At 35.0% G+C, this 23,403-nt stretch overlaps 3 protein-coding genes across 5 annotated transcripts; 2 read left to right on the top strand and 1 right to left on the bottom strand.

Annotated features, from left to right (window-relative positions):
- The first annotated feature begins 5,653 nt into the window (after positions 1–5,653).
- Positions 5,654–8,019, top strand: LOC147287812 (transcription factor JUNGBRUNNEN 1-like). Of its 3 annotated transcripts, XM_086239985.1 has the most exons (4): positions 5,655–5,944; positions 6,316–6,662; positions 7,394–7,443; positions 7,522–8,019. In XM_086239985.1, exons 1-4 carry the CDS (start codon positions 5,698–5,700, stop codon positions 7,829–7,831), a joined length of 954 nt encoding a protein of 317 aa, XP_086096111.1. In that variant the 5' UTR covers positions 5,655–5,697; the 3' UTR covers positions 7,832–8,019. The 3 variants fall into 3 exon arrangements, with proteins under 3 accessions (XP_086096110.1, XP_086096111.1, XP_086096109.1); XM_086239984.1 differs by having other exon boundaries at positions 5,654–5,944; positions 6,319–6,662; positions 7,394–8,019; XM_086239983.1 differs by having other exon boundaries at positions 5,656–5,944; positions 7,394–8,019.
- Positions 8,020–8,532: 513 nt separating this feature from the next.
- SWAP70 (Pleckstrin homology (PH) domain-containing protein) lies at positions 8,533–13,407 on the bottom strand. Its single transcript, XM_086242415.1, has 10 exons — positions 13,158–13,407; positions 12,939–13,043; positions 12,320–12,381; positions 12,148–12,231; positions 12,008–12,039; positions 11,788–11,869; positions 11,216–11,444; positions 9,863–10,090; positions 9,414–9,706; positions 8,533–9,301 (listed from the first exon to the last, which is right to left on the bottom strand). The coding sequence occupies exons 1-10, from the start codon at positions 13,179–13,181 to the stop codon at positions 8,947–8,949; spliced, it is 1,494 nt and encodes a 497-aa protein (XP_086098541.1). The 5' UTR covers positions 13,182–13,407; the 3' UTR covers positions 8,533–8,946.
- Positions 13,408–15,440: 2,033 nt separating this feature from the next.
- LOC147287810 (anaphase-promoting complex subunit) lies at positions 15,441–23,252 on the top strand. The gene is made up of 20 exons (XM_086239862.1): positions 15,441–15,728; positions 15,826–15,985; positions 16,112–16,233; positions 16,506–16,755; positions 17,376–17,553; positions 17,648–17,726; positions 17,817–17,902; positions 18,293–18,422; positions 18,552–18,584; positions 18,869–19,117; positions 19,245–19,322; positions 19,448–19,710; positions 20,379–20,438; positions 20,554–20,621; positions 20,754–20,859; positions 20,966–21,107; positions 21,556–21,654; positions 22,297–22,561; positions 22,780–22,847; positions 22,983–23,252. Exons 1-20 carry the CDS (start codon positions 15,558–15,560, stop codon positions 23,142–23,144), a joined length of 2,769 nt encoding a protein of 922 aa, XP_086095988.1. The 5' UTR covers positions 15,441–15,557; the 3' UTR covers positions 23,145–23,252.
- Positions 23,253–23,403: the final 151 nt, after the last annotated feature.

Raw genomic sequence — 23,403 nt, 5'->3', positions numbered from 1 at the left:
TTGTTTTCTTTTTAATTTTATGAATGAAAATTAATCACCCGATTCATCAATTATTTCAGATCTCTAAGTTGTAAGCAGAAACTGTCATGTTCTTATTGAATTATTACTATGCCACAAAAAATTTCGCTATAGAAAAAGGAAACTTTATACTCTACATTTGGATTTGAATTAATTACCCTAAGCTACCTTTTATTTATTGTTTTTACTCTCTAGTGCACCAATTAAATTTTTTTAATAACAAGGTAAGTTGCTATCTTGAAATCTAGTCAATTGCCATTTTATTTCCTTTTTGTCATTCTCTTTCTTCTCTCTTCTCTCTTCACGCTCATCTTCTCTCTTTATCCCCCCATTATGTCTCTTTTCTCTTTCTTCTTCATCATCTTCTTGTTCTTCTTCTTCGCAGAGCAAGCACCTCCAGGACGAACACCACCACCACGAGCAGCTCCGCGATCTGTTCGTCATCCAGCTTTGCCATTTCGCCGCTGCCCGCCACTAATTTCGATCCAATTTATCAATTAATCAAATAATTCAGATCCCGACTTTTCTCTCTTCTTATCAAGGTCTGTGCATGAGTATGTTTAGGTTCTTGATTTTTTTTGTTTAGTTCAGTTTCTGAAACTGCAGAAACAGTTTCTGCAGTTTTTGGAACTGCAAGTGAACTTTCTGCAGTTTCTGGAACTGCAAGTGAACTGAAACTGCAGAAACTGCAATTTATTAGAGTTGAAACTGCAGTTTATTGGACTTGCGGACTTGCAGTTTCAGTTTCTGTAGTTTCTGAAACTGTAAGTGAACTGAAAGTGCAGACACTGCAATTTATTAGAGTTGAAACTGCAGTTTATTGGACTTGCGGACTTGCAGTTTCAGTTTCAGTTTTTTGAGTTTACCCTAAATTGCAGTTTCTGCAGTTTATGAAACTGTAAGTGAACTGAAACTGCAGAAACTGCAATTTATTAGAGTTGAAACTACAGTTTATTGGAGTTGCGAACTTGCAGTTTCAGTTTCTGTTTTTTGGTGATGCGTTGATGCTGGTATTTTGGAAGATGTCTGCATGTTATGTTTTTGTTATGTCTATTTTCGGATGGTATTTTGGGATCTAGTGGGTGTGGTGTCTGCAAATGAATAATAAGATTGTGGTAGTTGGCCCGCAAAGAAAGAATGAGGCTTTAGGTGGTTTTGGTTAAGAAATTTAGATACCAATACCTGTATGTCAAAGGATTCTTTGGATTTCCTGGGCCGTTTATTCAAACTCGATTTGTCACTTGATTATATACTAATTGAACCATTTAATGGGAAATGTACGTGGCACACCTAATGATCGATCACTTAGCTAGAAAGCGATTGATGATCAGAAATAAATTTGCAAGCAACTTAACTAGCAGTTGCTGTATTTGGTGCATGATAGTGAGAATACATTCCCATGCTTGTTGAAAAGCTAGCACATATATTTTTGGAGGAATATGAATGTTTGTCTACGAGTTCACACTGCATATTGATGATGTATATTTGCAGCTTCCACAACTTGGTCGACACAGACAACGTACCTTCAATTTTCAGAACCTTTTCGATCAATAATGATTGTATGTTATTTCAAGGTCTAAAAGCCATCATCAGTGTAATGTATTTCTTAATTGGGTCAATATTTTCGGTTCATGACCAACTTTGAATTCATCACTTGATCGGAAGAGTAATTGTTAATTATCAATTTATTGAGAGAAGAATGACATCAAAAAAATAAAAAATGTTCTAATGTACTAGAGACACCAACAATATATTAATTATCATAAGTTCTAATCACCAAATGATATGAAAGTTTACATGTCAGTTTTTTACATAATAACTGTAAATAAATGAGATTCATAAATAAAATATTACCACATGAAATGAGATTTATAAACCGGCCACAGACCACTGCCAACTATCCCTTTCTTTTCTTCATGCTTAATTATGCAAGATCTAGTAATCAATTAATCACGACCATAAATAATAAGATTAACTGGAATCCCAGACAAGATTTTCCTTTTTTTTTTTCTTTTTTTATAAAATCCCGATACCAATTAAAGAATTAATGAGCAGATCCATATATGACTTTGGTTACGACTTTGTGAGTAGTTATATATAAATGTGCATTGCGACTTTGGGAATTCAAAGTTCAAACCTTCAATTCAACATGGTGTCCCTGCAGGGAGTTAAGTAGTATCAGTTCAATTATAGTTTCAGATGGTCAGATAATTATTGGAGTGCACGGTCAGAGATACTGTCGTTTAGATATATAATGTATTGTATATCTCCGAAATGCGAGGCCCTACAGTTACAGTTGGCGTTCACACATACAGATCACATAATTAATGATATGTGGGTTCGGGAGTATTGGATCATTGGAACTCTCCTGTCATTTGGCCCAACAAGATAGAAATAAAAGAAATTAAGTTTTCACACATATATGACTATTTGAGAACCCTACAAAGAGAAAGAGAAAACTAATTAAAATGATCTAAACTTTTCGACCAAGCAAGTACACGGCACACCCAAAAATTGGGACGACAAAACCCATTTCTATTTGGCATATATGTTTTCACAAAATATATACATGACACGCGTCTGACATGCAGGTAGTCAAAAAAATGTGACACGTTTGACTATTTATATATATATATATAAGTGAAAATGAAAGGTAGATATTTTAGAATTATATAATAACTTGTCATTGTTAAAGTCATTGTATGGCGTAGATGTAGTGTTTGTTTTATTAATTAGGCATATATATACATATGTAGTTTCTATTGAAGTATATCTAAACTTATTTATGTTGAGGTATAATTTATTGGAGCTCATATAAATTGTTTTGTGTTGATCCAAACCGTTCGTTTTTTATATCTCCATTGATAAATTATTCTTGCAAAAAATTAGCCAAATCGGAAATCATTTGCCTATCTAACTTTGATCAAACAAATTGACGAACCAAATATTTTAAAATTAAAGGTAGATATTTTAAAATTAATTATATAATAACTTGTCATCGTTAAAGTTATTGTATGGCGTAGATGTAGTGTTTGTTTTATTAATTAGGCATATATATATATGAGCAAGATGGCATGTTAATTAAGTTCAGCTTCCATTGCCATTTCTAATTCGTTTTGCCAAACTATAATTATGATTTGAAGACTTCCATTTCCATAGTTTGGTTATTCTCCATATACTATGAATTCTTACCATGAACTTGTCAAAAAAAAGTCACTATTTGCTTGCAATCATAAATCTACGCATGCTTAATTTGACATGTTTTTGCTTGCAACTACCCCAATATATAATTAATACATGTTATGAATTATCTAGTCTAAGCAAAAAATTTATGCAATTTTCCCCTCCTTTTGGTTGGTTTTTTGCCATACGCATCAAATACTTATAGTTAGCTAGCTTACCTTTATTGATCAATAATGAATAGAATTTCTAGTAATTAATTAATTAGATGAAAAACCTATACATTAGTATTTGCTAGTAGCTAGAGCACTAATGCTACATTGGATGAGCTAATTAAGTATCTAATATAAGACAATAACAAGTAGATGAATTTTGAAGGGAATTAATTACAAATATATATTGTATTTAGGAGATAAGATTACGTTGAAAATTGTTCAAGGAACGTAAGTTGCTAATTACTTAATTAGCCTAATTAGGTTTGTCTGGGAGAAGAAGCTTCTTTTCTTGTATATACATGACCAACCTGAATTGGATTATTGTGTCATGCACAGTCTCGATAGACGATAGGACTTAGACTTTTCTTCAATTATTTTTTTCTCGATAGTTAAATTTTGTTGAAGTTGCATATGCAAGGTTGACTTGAATAATTGAAATCAATTAGTTAGTTTGGCCATTTAAAACCGTTGGTTTCTACTTCGATCAACTGTCTCTCTGAAACTCTGTGTGTGTCTCTATCAAAAAATAAATGTATATATTCTTCCTCCATTGCGGTCCTTGCGGACCACATATTTGGAAACTGTCCGAGTTTGCTTCAGTGTGGGAAAGTCACATATATATATGGAGGAAACTGGAAACTGGAAACTGGAAACGTATGTATATATAAGAAAGCAAACGTATGGCTAAAAACGAACCACCAATACAGAAGCTAATATTAGAACTATTTACGTACGTACTCATCATAAGATGTCATTAATAATGTAATCCAGCCATAAAATGATATGTAAATGTGATCGTATACCATTCAAAATGTTAATTGTACTAATTGCAAAAAATCATGAATGTAGGATTTCATATAAGTGGGAAATAGAGATGTGGTTTAATTAGTAGGTGAACGTACACTTGCACGAATTCTCTATTTTTCCTTCTCTTGAATTTCTCCATGGGGCGATGACTCGCACAAAGTACACATGTACGTACAATTTTGGATTGCCCAACTAGCAATATATGTATGCAAGATTAAGACAATCAATATCATTAATTGATGAATCATTTGATATAGATTTGGAATGAAATGCATTTATGCATTATTCATACTTCTTTTCATATATGGTAATGAGTCTAATTACTATTTAGCTGTTTAACAATACTCAAAACGAGGCCAAAAGGTACGTACAACGATATAATTTATATAATATATATATATATGCTAACAGAAGGCCAAAGTCGCTGATCGATGCATGCATCATTCATGTTATATATATATATATAATTAATATATATCTGATCTTTTAACATGTAAAACGAATTGAAGCATATATATTATATAGACAGATCATGTTCCTTGGTATTAGTAACAAATTGTGTTTCCAAGTGGACAGGTACGTACCTGGTCTATATAGGAGGGCAAAATATCCCTTTTTATTGATTCATTATTATATATTAGCTTTGATTATTAGTCAAGTCGGTCAGTTTATACTAGTAGCTTTCAAATTAATATCTCTAATCTGCAATAATTAATGTGTTTTACAAGCTTCTAGCTATGGATGGTTGAAATTGATTAAGTTTGCCAATCAAAGTGCAAGGTGGCCTATATTTGTCAAAGGTGATGCCTACTCAGGTGGACTTTTTATAACATTCTATTTGACACATTTCAAAAAGCCCTAGGACGTCACATGTTATTTCCACCTTCCACGTTTAATTAACCTTTACTAATCCTATTGATCGATCAGACCTAGTAAAGAAAACCAATGTTGAATATCTGTTTCACAAGTCAGACATAATCAGTACATGAAAGACTTTTTTTTTTCTCTTTGTTGTTAATTTCTTTAGCAATTAAGGTAGTGTTTGGTACAGCTTTTAATGGAGCTTTGGAATGGGTCATGGTAATTAATTTCCATTCCAATGTTTGGTGGACAGGAAAAAAGAAAAAGAAAAAAAAAGGAAGAATATTGGTGGTCCTTGTTGGACACAGGACTGACCAGCATGGCAGCAGAGAGACTTCTTCCCCGGCCAAGAGGCTTATCGATCGGCTTAAAAAGGAAGCCCATATATGACTTGACCAAACCAACCACCACTTAAAATAATATTATTCTAAAACAATATTATTCTGAACCCTATAAAATTTTGTGGGTAGAAATTTAATTAATTAAAATATTTATTCTACATATATATATATATATATATAAGAAGCTTCCACTTTGAGACTATATAGCTAGACGAATATTAAGTACATATATAGCTGATGATCAGAAACTAGAGTCTAGAGAGAGAGAGAGAGAGATGGAGGTGGCAAAGTTAAAGGTGATGATGAATAACAGTTCATCATCAGAAAAGGATCATAATAAGGATGATGATGAAGAAGAAGAAGAAGAAGTGATGCGGCTTCCAGGGTTTCGGTTTCATCCAACAGATGAAGAGCTTATTGGGTTTTATCTGCGGAGGAAGGTGGAGAAGAAAACCACTACTAGTATAGATCAACTCATCAATCAGATTGATATCTACAAATATGATCCTTGGGATCTTCCAAGTAAGACCACGTACCTACCTAACCTAGCTGCACCTTAATTACTAACTAATTATATAATCATGATTGTTGAAACATATATACATATATGGTTTGTATATGCTAGCTAGCTATTTTTGTGTAATATTATGATTATGTTATATATTTTAGAAAACATATATATAGTGGAATGAGTTTTGTGAAAGGTTTGTGTGCCAAAAAAAAAAGGAAGAACATGACATGCAAATTAAAACTCGAAAAGGAAACATAAATGTGTAATTTTTTTAATTTAATGATGATTCTGATGAGTTATAAACATATTTCTTTATTGATCACTTAATTTGTTCTGAATCTGATGAGTTGTGGTTTGGGCAACAATATGAATAATATTGAAGAAGTTAGTACTCGTAGTACTGCGGGGGACAAAGAGTGCTACTTCTTTTGCAGAAGAGGAAGGAAATACAGGAACAGCATAAGGCCTAACAGAGTCACAGGTTCTGGGTTTTGGAAAGCCACAGGCATTGACAAATCCATTTATTCATCATCAGTTAAAGGTCATATTATTCAACCCCTCGATGTCTGCATTGGCCTCAAGAAATCATTAGTCTACTATCGTGGGACTGCTGGCAAGGGCACCAAAACTGATTGGATGATGAATGAGTTTCGTCTCCCACCTAATAATGATGCCTATGGCACCAAACCTACCAACTTCCTAAATGATAAGGACATTACACAAGAAGCCGTAAGTTTCTTATTCAGGTTCTTAATTAATTTGTTACTCAATTGATTCTTAATTAGTCTTTATTGCTAGCTACTTGGATTCAATTTTGTACATACATGTATATTTGTGTGTGCGTGTTTTCATGTCATGGCATAATAAGGTAAGACAATATATATTACAATAATGTTAAGGGGCGCCACCTTAATTATATCCCAACTTATTAATCCCAATTGATGCGGCAGATGACATGTCAGTTTCTTACTTGCATAGATCATAAAGGAATTGTTCTTGTCAAATAGTTTAATTAACATGTTATGTTATTTTATTGTCTTATAAAAGTGTAAATTTTGTGGTTTAGATTGACTATCTCACCGTATATTTTGAAAGAAAGCATTACCTCATATCTAGATACTACACTTTGTATATATTACACATATATATACAATAATATTCTCTTATCAAATAGTGTGACATGTTGTTAAAATAAAGTAATAAAATCATGTCTAAATGTACGAGATTGATACTCATAATCTCATAACATAACATCTCAATATTTTACCGGAGAATATTACCCAAGATATGAAAAAGTACATAGTGATCAATTCTATTGACAACAACAATCTTTATATGGATTATCTCTCTTTATTTTTACTCCTTACTATAACCAGACTATATATATATATATATATCTTGTAATATATACCAAGTAAAAGTTGATTCTAATTTATAATTACGTGAGTTGGTGTTTGCAGGAAGTTTGGACGCTGTGCAGAATTTTCAAACGAATCCCATCATACAAAAAGTACACAATACCAAACTGGAAAGAGTTGGCCACAAGCAAACAAAACCCCAGTACTGATTCAAGTTCTAAAACGTGCAGCTTGGAGTCTGATCAGAACTGCAGCAGCGACCCATATGTGAGTCTCGAAGACTCAGTCGTCATTCAACACATTGAAAGAAACAAACCAGTTGCGGAACAAGTTGGTCATGATGAAACAAATCAGTGCTGGTTTGTAAGGCATGATGAGTTGAATAACTCTGTAGCTCTGCAGGCCCCATTTGCAGCAGCATCTTATTCAAGCTTAATCAGGAATCCAAATGAGAATGATTTCTTTACAAATGGAAGCTGGGATGAGCTCAGACCAGTGGTTCAGCTCGCAGCTCTTGATCCATCCCAACTTAAGTTATGACTGTAGATATATAAAGCAGATCATTTTGGAGGGTAGTGCATGCATGTATGCACTTGGTAGGTACTGCGTAGTTATATACTCTAATAAAAATGTAGTGGCAACCCTTATTTTTACACCACTAATTTATATATACGTTTGAAAAAGATAATTAATGTCTAATTATAGATAAAGTGAGATATTTAATTTGATTCGACTACTGCTAGAGATCTTATATTTGTGTCCCAACATGATGTGGGTGTTTTTTTTTTTTTTTTTGGCCATTAACATGATGGGGTGTTTCATAGATTCATATTTAGGCTCGATCATTTTAGAATGTTGGGTGTTTTTTATAAAGTCATATCTAGGCTCACTTTAAAATTCATTTAATTAAAACAAGATCATTTGGAATTCATTTAGAATCTCTATTATTGCTCTTATTATTATTATTATTATTTTGGATATGAATCATATGATGGAGGGCCAAAGGCCAAAAGGATAAAACAGAAGATGCCTCCTAAATACTCTTCTTCTTCGTCTTTTACCTAACAAGAGGATTTTATGGACACCCAAAAAATAAGTCAAAAGTCTCCTGAAATCCATAACATACGCAGAATTGTAGTTGCATCGTCTTCCCCCGCTTAAATTTCTTTGATCAATTTTTCTATCAATACAGAAAATGTCGGGGAGTTTATCAAAATCAATAATAATGCAAGATTACAATAGAGTGAACAAGTCCGAACATATTTCAGGTTTTATGCATAAAAATTTTCCATTTTGGTTCTTTACAGAAATATGATAGATGGTTTAGTGTGAAGCTCTACAGATACAGCTCCAACATAAGTATAAATCCTCCCGTAAGAAGAAAGGATTGGAATAGCACAATATGGACACAGAATCAGGAGACATTTTTGTATGCGCCCGGCGCAATCACATGGGACCCACTACACAAAAGTGGGCCTCACATGTTTCTCTTTTTCTACAAGTACCCGAGGCAATGTTCCGGACTGCCGGGCGCATACAATAAACTTTGCAGAATACACCAAGAAAGTTCACATTTTTCACATAACTGACTTCTATATGGTCTGCCCACGCCCTACATTTTAAGTTTCATGCTCTACAAATGTATCACTTCATTTTCAAGGCTGTTGAAAAGAGTTCACCCCTTGCTCATGATGGTTACTAGGTGGTTGGCTAACAACAGAAATATCCAAGCTGCTTGCTTCTGTCTCGGGGGCGATTTCTCTTACATCAGCTATCCTTGCCTCTGTAGCCTGAATATCACTCCATTCACCATCTCCAACTGGCCGGAGGTTGACCTGATCCCCTGCCATGTGGACTACACTCTCCCCTGGTACTGGGATTGCTCTAGAATCACTGAGGCATGCTTTATCAACATTTTCATCGGACAAGTCTACATGTTTTGTCCGGGGTGCATTGTCAATATCTGAGCAAGACTCAGACTTCTCCTCGAACTTCGTATCTATGTGATGTCTGTTAACAGGAAAAGATTGATTAATCAACACTGATAACTTGATCGGGGTTTAAAGGATTTAATGCATAATCATCCCAGAGAAACTTATATTAAAGGTACAAGATACTAAACCTTTGAAGTTGTGCTTGTAACTTATTCACATAGACCAGGAGCTCTTGCTTGTCCTTCAGTGCAGCTGATTCTTTCTGCACAGCTTCCTTTATTCTAGCTTCAGCATCTGCCTCTGCAACCCTGACCTTCTCCTCTGCCCTTACAACAGCTGCTTCTAATATCACAACACGCTCTCTAGCTTTTGCAAGCTCAGAACGCCACATGTGTGCCTCCTGAAGAGCAGAGTCTCTCTGCCTAATCAATTGGTCTCTTTCTTTGCTTAGGGAGAGAACCTTTGCTTCAGAATCTTTTAGCTACAAACAAAAGCCACAGATAAACCAGACCAATTAGGAAGTGCTCTCAGAACCAAAAATTAGCTCTCCAAATTAATAATATACAGTAATTGGGGGGGGGGGGGGGGGGATTTTTAACCACACAAGAAAAATTAAGACATGACAACTCATCAGTACCTTTAACATGGAAGATTCCAGCTGCTTCTCTGAATCTTTTTTTAAGCGCTCAATTTCATCACAAACTATTCTCCTTTGTTCATCAATTGTATGAGCTGCAGAGGCTGCAGCCTCCGCAGCTTCAGCAGTCTCAGTTAATTTCTCTGCTATTTCGTTAATGGTTGAATCACGTGCACGAAGGTCCCGAGCCAAATTTTGTAGTTCCTCATCTTTGACCCGTAGTGTCTCCTACAGAACACAGAGACACTCAGAACAGATGGTAGGTGAATTAAATGATCGCAAAGAGCAATTAGACTTGAAGGATTACAGAGGTGTCAACATGCCAAGCAAGGCCAGCATCAGGTAGGTCCTTACACAGCACCAAAAGGTGGTATGTTCTGTTCTGAAACCTAGCCCATCCCACAAAAATTTTCTTTGAAGATCCAAGTTGGTTCATGACCTTGGCTATCATGAAAACTCCAATTATGTGACTGAAGCATGTCCATCCAGCTAAACCACCATGGATGGCAAACCTAATGGCTTAGAAATAACTTAACTCAAGCCAACTGTAAACTGAGCAAAGATTTGTGCCCCTAAGGGATATGACAAATCTACAAGATAAGTACCTTTTGTGGGCTCCATCCCTAAACCACTAAGAAGCTCAGAAGCTTAGACTCCAATGTAAGTCCACCACCAAACCATCACATGTAAATAGACACTGAAGCTTTTCAATCCTCAGTGATTTGATTTATTTGAATCACATTTGGGAGAGCAGGTCATAAGCTATTTTACCACACTGAAAGAAGGGGAGGGGAGAGAGAAAAAAACCTCTACAAGTAGAGTCTCCCACCATCCTCAATAAAATTGATAAAACTCTGCCTTCTGCTTCTTATACCTTTCCAATAGCCACCAATGTAGAAGCCCCTCACTATTTTAGAAGTTTACAACCCCAATTCCTCCATCTTCTACCTTCAAAAGCCCATTTTCATGAAATAGCTTGCTTCAAGGCACTCAACTTCCCGAAACGCAATCCCCTTGACTAAAAGTGTAACCTCCCTCAGGAATAGATGTTGAAAGCATTGAAATCTAGACTTAATCCCCCATTTCTGAACCTCTTAGGAAAGTGCATAGCGACATTACAAACAGAAACTTATCCTTGAATGCCTTTTTTTGCTTTTCACAAATTTGAAAAAGATTCAATGATCTACCATGTTGCATTTATATCAAGCACACCTGGATGTCTTAAAATTATAGGATGTGAATTACCTTCTAAACGTGTGGATCATGATACAGTTAGAACTGATAAAGAACAATTGCAACCAGAGCCCGACCTTTAACAAACTAAACTGTAAAGTGCATTTTAGAGTAGAGTACCTTCATAATTGCAAAATCATCCATTGGACCATCAGTTGTCTTATTGGTTATCATTCCCAAAGCATTTCTCAAAGAAATATGCATTGCTGCTTCGATGTCCTTAGAACTCTCCAAAGCAGTCGAATTGGCAGCAGCAACTACTGCTGCAACTGTTCCTAGTTTTGCAGAACCATTGCCACTCAAGGAATTCACAGCTTCTTTATGAGCCTTTAGAACTAACTGTGTTGCTCTGATTGTTGGAGGGATAAAATGAAAAAGAGTATAAGAAGAAAAAATTAAGCGAGACATCTAATAAAACTACATTTGGACATAACTAATAAGTCTTCAAAATAAAAGTTATATCATAAGAATAAAAAAGTTGAAATTCTGAAACCCTTTCCCCCAACCCCCACTGCAATAATCTCCTTTACATGTGTTAACTAAATTCTCTATTGCAGAATGCTACTCCGTCCTCAAAAAGGTATATACAAGAGGTTATATAGAGTTATAAGATGCACAGAAAGATGAAACCAGGCAATATTTAATAACATCTGCATAATCACTACAGCATATTCTAAACAGAAAGAACTTACTGTAAAGTTGATACCCAAGCTCTTGCTGCACCAGGAGTCTCTGCACAAAGGAAGTAGTCTTTTTTCTGTGGGGTCCCAATATCTAAAGAATATAGTTAAGAAGCATGCAAGTTCAGAAATTCTTGCCCGGCTTTACAAGGATGTTTCCTATAGCAGTTTAAAGATACAACCTCATTTTGTTTTCTACATTACCAAACGAATTAGAGAAAAATGTGGATACATAAACAGCAGCCATCATACTTCGGCAGTCCACTAATAACACAAACAAAAAAAGGAAGCCATGTTAATAATCATTGAAATCAAAACCTGCTTGCATAACTAGTATACAAAACGGGCTATTATGAAAAACAACAAACTTACTGGAAGTTCACGGGAGATAGGGCAATCGTGCTATTTGCATCAAATAGAATAGTTCCCTTGACAGATGGCTCATTTCTCCTAATCCTATATCATAACAAGGTATAGTGTTGGTCAATGCATTGATACTTTAAAAGACTTGAAATGAACTAAGGAATATCTTTCTACAACTAACTTGTATTCCATTCTCCCTGTTGTCGGGTCTAAGATCACCCACCGCTCGTTCCATTTTCTCAGCTGTTAAAATAAGAAATTACAACAAAATAAGTTAATTTCTAGAACAAAGAGCACTCAAAGACTGATTAAGACTGTGTCATGAAATTAGCATAAATAAACTGCCATATCCCAGCTCAAGATCTTCACGTAATACTTATCATATTTTACAACACAAGTCTAAGGCCATAAATCTTTAGGCATGAGTTTCTAAAACTCAGTGCCCCAATATGAACGCTTTTGTCATTGCCGATGTACTTGTTGAGTCATCACAACTCACAAAACCATACCCAGTTACCAATTTCCATATAGAACTCTTTCAAGCACGATTTAGAACAAATTGAGTTTTGAACTTATTGAACTTCTATAATTCAATAATTTGCACTATAAGAGGTCTAATGAAAAGCCAACAGCACCCAATATTCCTATAATTTATATACAGAGGTTTCATACCAAAATTATCCCGGAATTGAACCAGCCAAAAAAAGAACCCAACTTTCGCGAGAGCCAAAATTGAATCCTAAAAGCAAATTAACAATCACAAAAATGAAAGAGAAAAATGGGAGGTTGGAGGGTCGTACAGTCTCGGATCGCTTGAGGAGTGGGCCCTGCAACAAGTTCCGACCCGAACCCGATGCCAGCTGGCGCTTGATCTTCTCCAAGCTATTCTCGGCGTCCGCAGCTCTCTGCTCCATCACAAAATTCACAATTGCCCACCCGTGAACATCAACCCCATTTCACACACCCACATACATAATCGATATATATATATATAAATAAATAGAGAGAAAGGGACTGACCGGAGAAGCACCATTGGAGGCCATGACAGATCGAAAGGATGATGGGGAAAGCCTGAAAATTTAGGTGGTAATTGACGAAGACCTTGTTTCTGTTATGTGTGAGGTTTTGCGAAGGCTGTTAGGTTTGTTTTACGGACTAGCAGGTGGAGATGATGATGACGCATTCTAAGCAATTAAACAAAAAAAGGAAGAGTTCATGGCCAAAAAAAAAAAAAAAAAAAAAGGAAGAGTGAGTTATTTCCTTTTTTGACTTTTCTCTGTGAAGCTTCGCTTCGGTACTTCAGATCAGTTTTCAGTCTATGTCCGATAAATTTTACCTGCAGCTTACGGACTGTGATATATCATATATCATATATCATACATGAAACTACTGTTCTGGCCCACGATTGCATAGACCGAACTCCCAAGGCCTGCCATAACTGAAAGAAACAGAAAATATATATATATATTTAAGCTATAAGTTTATAACTGAGCTTAATAATTTGCTTGAGGACTTGTCTTATGTTTTCTCTCTTTTTTTTTTTTTAATTTCATTACAAGAAAAATTTACACATCACATAAATGATCTCTTGCTAAATAGCTATCATGTTTATTATTGAGTGATAAATCATAATTGCTTTTTAAATGTAGATCTACCTAAATATGGTCATGATTCACAATTGAGTGACAAAATTATATGCAAGAAGATTTAGGCCCCGTTTGGGATTGTTGTAGAGGACCCAAAAGCTGCTGTGGATGACAATTCTCAATTACCCACAGCAGTTTTGGTGTTTGGTAAAAAAATGAAAAAGTGCTTTATTTCACAATTCTCAACTCCCCACAGCAAAAATAGAAAGTAAGTTTGTAGGTACTTTTGAAAGCTGCAGTGAATCACAGCAACAATGAAAATTTTATTTTACCCATAATACCCTCAATTTAGTAATTATAAATAGCCACAGTAGTTTTACATTACAATTTACCAAACACCTTCATACTGCTTTTTGTACTCACAACACTTTTGAAAATATAATTTACCAAACACTCAACTGATTTACTTCACAGCTGACTTTACTTTACAGCTGCTTTACTTCACAACCTTTTTTTCTTACAGCAATCCCAAACTAAGCCTTAATTTTATTCAGGAAACTAAATTGAAAGATACGTAGATTTACTTAAAAGTGACTTGAATTCTTTTTATTGAGTGTTGTCCTATTTTGTACATAATATCTCATATTTATCTTTAACTTTCAATGGTCTATTGGATAAAGTTACATTTTTATTTGAGTTCGTTAAATTGTAGGGTTCAATAACTAAAATTGTTGATCTAAATGAAAATTAATCAAGTAAATTGAGCTAAAAGCCAAAATTCAAATAAGGGTCAACCCAATGCATATGTAAAAACAAATTAGTGTACATGCGCAAAAAAGTAAGTGCATATATAAAAATACAACAAGTGCATCTGTGAATCAGTGCATATACGAAATTAGTGCATCTGTAAAAATACAACAATTACATATGTCCATAAACTATCCTTTACACCATAATTTATTAGTGATTTGGTACTAGAAGATAATTTACTATTTTTTTTTTTGTAGAGTATATGATCCAAAATTCGGAAAAGCCATTTTAATAATTTATAATGATTTAATAAATTTAAATTTAATATCAAAGATTTGACATGAGTTACTATGTAACTTTAAAATATTTTTCTTGCTCTAAAAATCTGTTGGTGCAAGCACACAAATGATACTTAACAGAGATAACAAAAAATTAGGAGAATAACTTACATACAACAGGGGTATTGACGTGGTATTTTAACATGAGAGAAGTAAGGATATGTCATAACTCAATGTTTTAACCGTTCATTCTTTCATGTTAGGAATGCCATGTCAATACTTTGTGGTAGGTAAGTTGTTTTTAAAAATGAGATGTTATCATTGAAAACCAATACATAATGAACTATATTTACAGTGCTGTGAAGAGATTAATAATAATAATTTACCCAATAATAATTTTAATTTAATTTCAACTAAAAAAGAAAAAGAAACTTAAAGTTTTAATATTTTCTTAACAAGGACTAGAAAATGAAAAACACAAAGAAAGAGATAAATTGATTAATGAAATTATGAAATGGTTGTTTATCTTCTCTGGAGCGAAAGAAAACCGTAAAATTTCCCGGTTATTTTTTAAAACCCATTTTGTTCTCCAAAACCAAAACCCCCAAAAACCCCAATATTCTCCACTCTCCGGAGAGCACACTTCCACTCTGAGCTGCGTTCGCAGAATTTCAATCCACCACCAGAATAACAGACTGCGACTGCGACTGCGACTGCGACTGCGAGAGAGAGAGAGAGAGAGAGAGAGAGAGAGAGAGAGAGAGAGAGAGAGAGAGAGTGTGTGTGTGTGTGTGTGTGTGTTGGAATGGCGGGAATTCTGAAACCGCCAGGCGCTTTCGCAGTGACGCCGCACAAAGTCTCCGTCTGCATACTGCTTCAGATCTACGCGCCGCCGGCTCAAATCTCAGTCCCCTTCCCTTTCTCCAACGTCGATCAGCACAATCGCCTCGGCTTGTTCCTGTTGGCTCTCACTAAGGTACTCTCATTCACCCTCTACTCTACTCCTTCATTTAGCTAGCTTCAATTTTTTTGGCATTTCACTTTCAATTTACATTGCCGATTACACTTTGCAGTCCTACGATGATATTTTTGAGCCTAAATTGGACGAGCTTATACATCAATTGAGGGGAATTGGGGGTTTATTGAACTATTGGTTAACTGATCATCTAACAAGTAGGCTCTCGTCTCTATCGTCGCCCGATGATTTGTTTAACTTCTTTAGTGATATGCGAGGTCAGTTCTTCATCATTACCATAATTCTCTTTCATATTTTGCTTTTTGGTTTTTCCATTCTTTTTTGCTAATTTTGTATTTTACTTCCATACTCATACTCATTTTGTTTTGATATTTTTTCTTTAGGAATCCTTGGGGGTCCCGATGCAGGGATTGTGGAAGATGATCAAGTCATTTTGGACCCAAATAGCAACCTGGGGATGTTTCTTCGTCGTTGCATACTTGCATTTAATTTGTTATCCTTTGAGGTATTCTTATTTTTCTCATCCCAATATTTAAAAATGAGTGTGATATCTACTACAACATTGTAATGTCTTCTATGTGGGTAAATGAGGAAAAGAAGGCACTGTTCAGATTAGAAGCTCACCTTTCAAATTGTCTTCTATCGTCTTTTATCCGATATGTAGTTTTAGCAACCATATGAATGTGTGCAAATGTGGAAATGAGTGTTGTGTTTGGTTCATTGTTGTTAGGTGTTATTTGGGAACCACCATTTCATATAATTTTGGTATTAATGCAGGGTATATGCCATCTTTTGACAAGTATAGGGATGTATTGTAAAGAAGCCCTCTCAAGTTGTTCTCCATATGAGGCGCCTCATTTGGATGATTCTAGTAATGATTTAGAAACACTTTCAGAACATGAAAATATGGACCTAGAGAATTTTGTTTTTGAGAAAGTCACTGAAGAAATTGAAGCAAGACAAAGAGCTGGTGGAAGAGTTTCTTTTCATCTTCATGCACCCAAAGCACTTGTTGGATTGGTTGAAGGTATAAATACTATGCATCATTCTCATGAAGCGCATAGAGACGCTGCAAAATCATATAGGTCTTTGTGCTTGACAACAATAATCTTTAAAACTTTACTGTATAAAGTTCTTTATGAATCAAGTGTGACACCCTCCTAATACCTCTGAGAATGTATCTGGAAAAGAGTTATGAATAGTTGAAGCCACTAGATATCTTCATTTAATTTTGTGAAGTTCATCAATACTATTTTAAAACTCCAGCCCCGGCACACATCCTCCTTAAAATCCATTACAATCTTGATTTCATGATTGCTGGCATTCTGGAGGGAGACATGAAATAAGCTGGAAAACTATCTAGGATACTTTAAATTCAGCCAACATCAAGATTGATATCCTTAATATTTCTTTTACTCTCTTTCAATCAGAATATTTGAAAAATCCTTTGGTTTTGTAAGAAAACCTCGCATGTTATGGGATAAAGACAAAATTTCATTTTTTCTGCTGAACATTGTCTGCCAACATTTTCAAGTATCCCAGCTCACTCATTTGGGTCATTAACTCATGGATTTTCTCCAAATATGAAGTTTTCAAATTCAATGTAACGGCAACCATAATCATGCATAACACAAACCAAACGTGCAGATATTGAGTTCCCTGCTGACCCGCAATTCAAACATGGTGACAAACATAGAGGAGCTTGTCATTATGCACATCCTCCAAGTAATACAGATAGAGATCTTGATCCCAATGGTGGGATCTTCCTACGGACAAACTGGCAGATACAAGGATTTCTACAGGAACAAGCTGATGCACTTGAAAAGTAAGTGATACATATATCTGTCGAACAATTTGTTTTCCTGTTTGTAATATGCACTTTAGGTTGTACTGAATCTTAATTTATATTCCTTTGGAAGGCAGGGGAGCTCTTTCACTTTGAATGCTTTTGAACTTATGCTAAGGCAGCTTCAAAAACTGGCACCCGAGCTACATCGTGTTAGTAACTTGCCTAAGTGCTTTTCTTTTTCAGTAGTTTGGTGGACTAAAAAGTATGTTGCGTTTTGATTATGCTAAATTTTGATGCAGGTTCACTTCTTGCGTTACTTGAATAGCTTGTATAATGATGATTATTTTGCTTCTTTGGAGAATCTTCACTGCTATTTTGATTACAGGTATGTCAGAACTTTAGCTCTGTATTTAGTTTTGCAGCTACTTGATGAAATGCTGCTGTGATTGTTAATTTCTTCATTTAGTATAGGATACCTTGAATGTAAACTGAAAAGTGGTGAGCAATGGTTAAGCATCTTGATGTTTCTATTAAAGTAGGTTTACTTTAAAGTTACTTTGCATTTTGTTTCTTTTTAATAAAATTCTTGTTTCCTAAAAAGAAATTAACACCAAGTTACTTTTGCTTGTGTATGTGATAACTTCTAGATTCCTTCAAGAATATTTTTGCAGTTTTGTTATTCTTATTCACATTTTGTACGCTCATTATGAAGATGGAGTTTAAAGCGGAACTATTCATCACAAATGAACTAATCCAATAAATATTGGCACAAAAGTGCAGGGATTGAAGGATTTGATTTTGTTCCTCCTGCATCTGGTTGCAATAGTTTAGGAAGATATGAAATTGCATTGCTATGTTTGGGAATGATGCATTTCCACTTTGGGCACCCAAAGCAAGCTTTGGAGGTGAGCATGAGGAGCGAGTTACCCCTTCCCCTAAAGAACTTATTTTTCCATACTATCTAATTATTAATCTTTTTGTCATTTATATTTCCATGTCGTTGTTTAATAACTGTTTTGCTTGTTAACGTTCAGGTTTTGACTGAAGCAGTTCATCTTTCTCAACAGGTAATTTTCCTTGGTTTACATATTCACTTCTAAATCTAACATATTTCATCATGTGAGTAGTTATAATGTTTTGTAATTTCTTAGACTTAAATACGCTTTGTCTTCATCCTACTTACTTTCTTATGTGTCTGAATTTGGGTTTTCTATAACCTTTTGAATAATATAATGGATCTCTTTTAAAAAAGCATTGTGATATTACCCTTCCTTTATACAGATATATATATGTGAGTGTGTGTGTGTGTGTGTGTTGTGTGCTAGGGCCTCATGATTTTCAACTTGTGCAGCAAAGTAATGATACATGTCTTGCTTACACCTTGGCGGCCATCTGCAATTTGTTGTCTGAAACTGGTATATCTAGTACAACTGGAATACTCGGATCATCATATTCACCTTTGACCAGAATAGGCATTTCACTGTCTGTCCAGCAACAACTATTCGTTCTCTTGAAAGGGTCTCTGAAGAGAGCAGAAAATTTGAAGTTAAAGCGATTAGTGGCTTCCAATCATCTTGCGATGGCTAAATTTGATTTAATGGTGAGCATGGAAATTTTACAGATTCCTAATTTTTAAGATGATGGGCAGAGCAAACTAGGAGGCCTAAAATCTAACCCCCTTTTTTAGTTATTCTTATATTACTGTAATTTTGTATTATCATTTGTAGCATGTGCAAAGGCCTCTAGTTTCATTTGGTCCCAAGGCTTTAATGAAGCTTAGAACAAGCCCCATCAGTGTTTGCAAGGTAATGTGGACCCTTTCAAGAAATTCCCATGTTCTTCGATTTCCTAAGATGTTGAATTGTTTGATTTCCTAACATGGTTGTTACTCACGGCCCGCCCCCCATTCTATTACATATAATTCTTGCAGGAACTTAGATTATGTTCTCAATTGATTAGTGAATTTGCCTCTGAAGCTTCTTCGATGACAACTGATGGTGCTTTTAGTACTGCATGGCTTAAGAATTTATATAAGCCAATGGATTTGCAAGTCTTGTCTCATGAAAGTGGACCAGGAAGCAATGCTAATGCTTTCCAGTTCTGTACACAACCGAGTTCGGTTCCTGCATCTGTGTTGCAATTCGTAGGCTCTTCATACTTATTCCGTGCCACTGCATGGGAAATATACGGCAGGTGATCTTTCGTGGAGACCTGTCCTGGTTTTACTTGTTCTTTGTTATCCTGATTTAAAATCTACAATTGACAGTATTGGTCTTCCCTATTGGAATAGTGTACTTCAAGTTATGGTGACTAGATTTCGAGTTAGCTTGTCATCTGAAATTGCTAAGTTGAATGATAGGGGTGGCCCTTACATTTTCTATTTTTATTTTTTAAGATTAATCAAAAAGAATATTGTAAATTTTGTTAAGAGTATAAAATAATTATTGTTATACATCCTTACAATTTAAGCTCTTGGGAATTGTGGTAAACCAAAAAAATTTAACATGGTACTAGAGTGAGACCTTGGGTTTGAGTCCTTGCACCTTGCAATTTATATTGAATTTCATATTTTGGGCTCCTGAGTGGGGGGAAGCCCATAAGTGAAGGGGAGTGTTATAGTATTAAATAATGCTTATTTCACATCCTAGTATCTTAAGATTTTGTGGAATAGTGGTAACGACCCATGCATTGTATAGATTCAGTGCAAAACAAAGTAGATATGAAATTGGTAAATTTATTTTTTAGTATTATAAGATTTTCTGTTTAAACACTAATTTATTTCCTGTTTTCTCTTGCATACTTCTTTCTAAGACTATGATGTCTTGCTTGTTTTAATACCATTTATTTTTGTATTTCATCAGTGCCTCTCTTGCTAGATTTAATGCACTTGTTCATGCAACTTGTTTTCCTGATGTTACGAGGTAATTTCTAGCTGAAGTTTTGTCAAGATTTACACATCCTTTCCTGTACTATATCACCTTCCTTCCATTCAAGCGTTACACAACTTGAGCCTGACTATTTCTTGGGTGACCTCAGTTCATCTGACACAGCATTAGCATATTTGAAGCTTATCCAACATCTAGCCGTTTTTAAAGGATACAAAGGTTAGATGACATGCTTGAGTACCTTTTCAGTAGCCTTCATCTCTCCTCTCTCTCTCTCTCTCATGCACATAAACACATGCTCTAATGCCATTCATCCTTGATGACCTGTCTTTGTTGTTTCTACTTGTTTAGAGGCTTTTGCTGCTCTGAAAATAGCTGCAGAGAAGTTTTTATCTGTCTCGAAATCACGAATCTTGCTATTGAAACTTCAGCTGCTGCATGAGCGTGCTTTACATAGGTAAGTTTACCAGGTCATGGATATTTTGATTCATATACTGTATTTTTGATGTCGTGTTGGTCATGACCTTTAATGTATGTCGGATGTATTCCTGAATATTATTTAGAGGACATTTGAAGCTTGCCCAACAAGTATGCGATGAGCTTGGAGTCCTGGCATCATCTGTCACTGGTGTGGATATGGAACTGAAGACGGAAGCAAGCCTTCGAAGTGCTCGTACATTGCTTGCAGCAAACCAGTTCAGTGAGGTTTGATAATTTCAATTCATTGAACCTCGTAACTAGACACCATCTTCCAAATGCGTGGCATAGCTTCTTTTATCTTGCGTTGTTTATGAAATTCTGTGTTACTGCTATGTTGCTGTTGAGAATGACAAATAAGATTCAAAATGGGACTAGAATTAGCATGCCACTAGCTTCATTATTAAAAATTGAAATGTCATATTGAACAGACTTTGGCTCCTATTAATTGTTTTTCTTTCTTAGTTTTTTTTTTTTTTCCATTTCTAATGTGTTGTAATCTTTTTTGTTTTTTAATGATATTGTCTTTGACTTGTTAAACGCAAAAGCAGAATAACTCTTACCCTGTCATAAAAATGAATGGAGTTTGGATGTCTAGTTTTGACCAAGGCATCTAGTTTAATATGCTTGTTGTGCTGCTTGAGTTTTACTTAGCTATTTTGACATTTAATTGCAGGCAGCAGCCGTAGCTCACTCCCTCTTTTGCATGTGTTACAAATTCAATATGCAAGTTGAAAATGCCAGTGTTCTTCTTTTGCTAGCTGAGATCCACAAGGTACAATTGTATATTTGATGCACAAGGAGGTGGTTGGAGGTTCAGATTGACAAGTATAACTATATTATTTTTCAATGGTTATATTTTTATAAATTGTGAAAGGAAGTCCTTTCAGCTGCACACACCAGTCCCACGTGCACATACCAAAATAAAAAGAAGAGAGAGAGAGAGAGAGAGAGGACTACCATATTGCACACTTGTGGCTTGCCCATGCAGCCCAGCCTAAAAAATTTAGTTGAATCAATAATATAGAAGTAAAAAAGGACATCTAATGTAGAGTAGGACATTTTTTTAGTTGTAAAGTTGAATCAATAATATAGAAGTAAAAAAGGACATTTTTTTTAGTTGTATGTAGAGTAGGACATCTAATGTATGGTCAATATTTTTATTTCCAGGACATCTGATGTGCTGGTATAAATGATTTCTTATTTGTTAGCATCTACTAGATTGTTATTTGCATAAGGGATCTTCAAAGATGAACTAATCAGACATTTTTCACTTTTCTCTGTTATTTGAATTTGAACTTTTCTTGGCAACATTTCTTCCTTGCTATTTATCTATCTGTTTGTCTATTTATATAATTCATGTTTAATATATTCAAGTTCCACAAAGGTAAAAGTTTTTTTAATTTATTTTCATCAGAAATCGGGTAATGCTGTTTTAGGTCTTCCGTATGCACTGGCAAGCCTCTCATTTTGCCAGTCATTTAACTTGGATCTTCTTAAAGCATCAGCCACACTCACACTAGCCGAGTTGTGGCTGTCACTTGGATCAAGTCATGCAAAAAGGGCTTTGAGCCTTATACATGGGGCTTTTCCTATGATTCTTGGTCAAGGAGGTTTGGAGCTCCGTGCTCGGGCCTATATTGTAGAAGCAAAATGCTATCTGTCTGATCCAAGCTTTTCTGGTAAGTCGTCCATCAGCATTTTTTTCTTTTAAATATAAAACCGAAATTACTGTTGTTAATCAAAATTCTACAAACTTTTCTTCCATTTTCTTTAGCTATTATGTTATATGCATTCCCTTGTAACATGTTAGATTGTTGATTAATTTGTCTATGCTGGTTTAGAAGCAGAATACCATTCTAATTATTTTTGCATTATTGTCCTGATTTTTACTTGCTAGTTTCTGAAAGTTCTGATGTTGTGCTGGATCCTCTGAGACAAGCTTCAGATGAGCTTCAATTGCTAGAGGTATTAATACTTCTGATTTTGAATGTGTGGAACTTATGCTTTTACTGGTCAAGAATGGGAGTCTGTCACTTCAATTATGTCAGACAGCTTATTGTTGATTTGATTATTTTATGGATGAAAATGCTTCTGGTGCAGTATCACGAATTGGCAGCTGAAGCTTTCTACTTAATGGCTATTGTATTCGACAAACTAGGAAGACACGAGGACAGAGAAGACGCTGCAGCTTCATTTAAGAAACACATTTTGGCTCTTGAGAATCCACAAGATGAGGAAGATCCTCTCATCGACATGTTTTGAAGGAAATAGTTTATGTATATTCATGTAAGCAAGCCATTTTAAATGATTTATGATTTTGAGAACTGTATAGATTATCCGATATATATTTATTAGCGTATCGAATATAAAAAAAAAAAAAAAAAGAGGGTTGAAACAAGCCTTCTATTCATTTCGTATTGAAATCAGTCAAAATCTTCAGTTTCAATCATATGTTTGTGACTTGAGAGCAAAACAGTCTCGCGGGAAAATCAGTTTTGAACTCTCCCTCCTTGCCGTCGGT

This window comes from Dryas octopetala, chromosome 4 (assembly GCF_963921425.1).
Source record: "Dryas octopetala chromosome 4, drDryOcto1.1, whole genome shotgun sequence".
In the NCBI taxonomy this organism is placed as follows: domain Eukaryota; kingdom Viridiplantae; phylum Streptophyta; class Magnoliopsida; order Rosales; family Rosaceae; genus Dryas; species Dryas octopetala.
The sequence above is the reverse complement of the archived record's forward strand: the minus strand, read 5'-3'. Positions and strand labels throughout refer to the sequence as shown.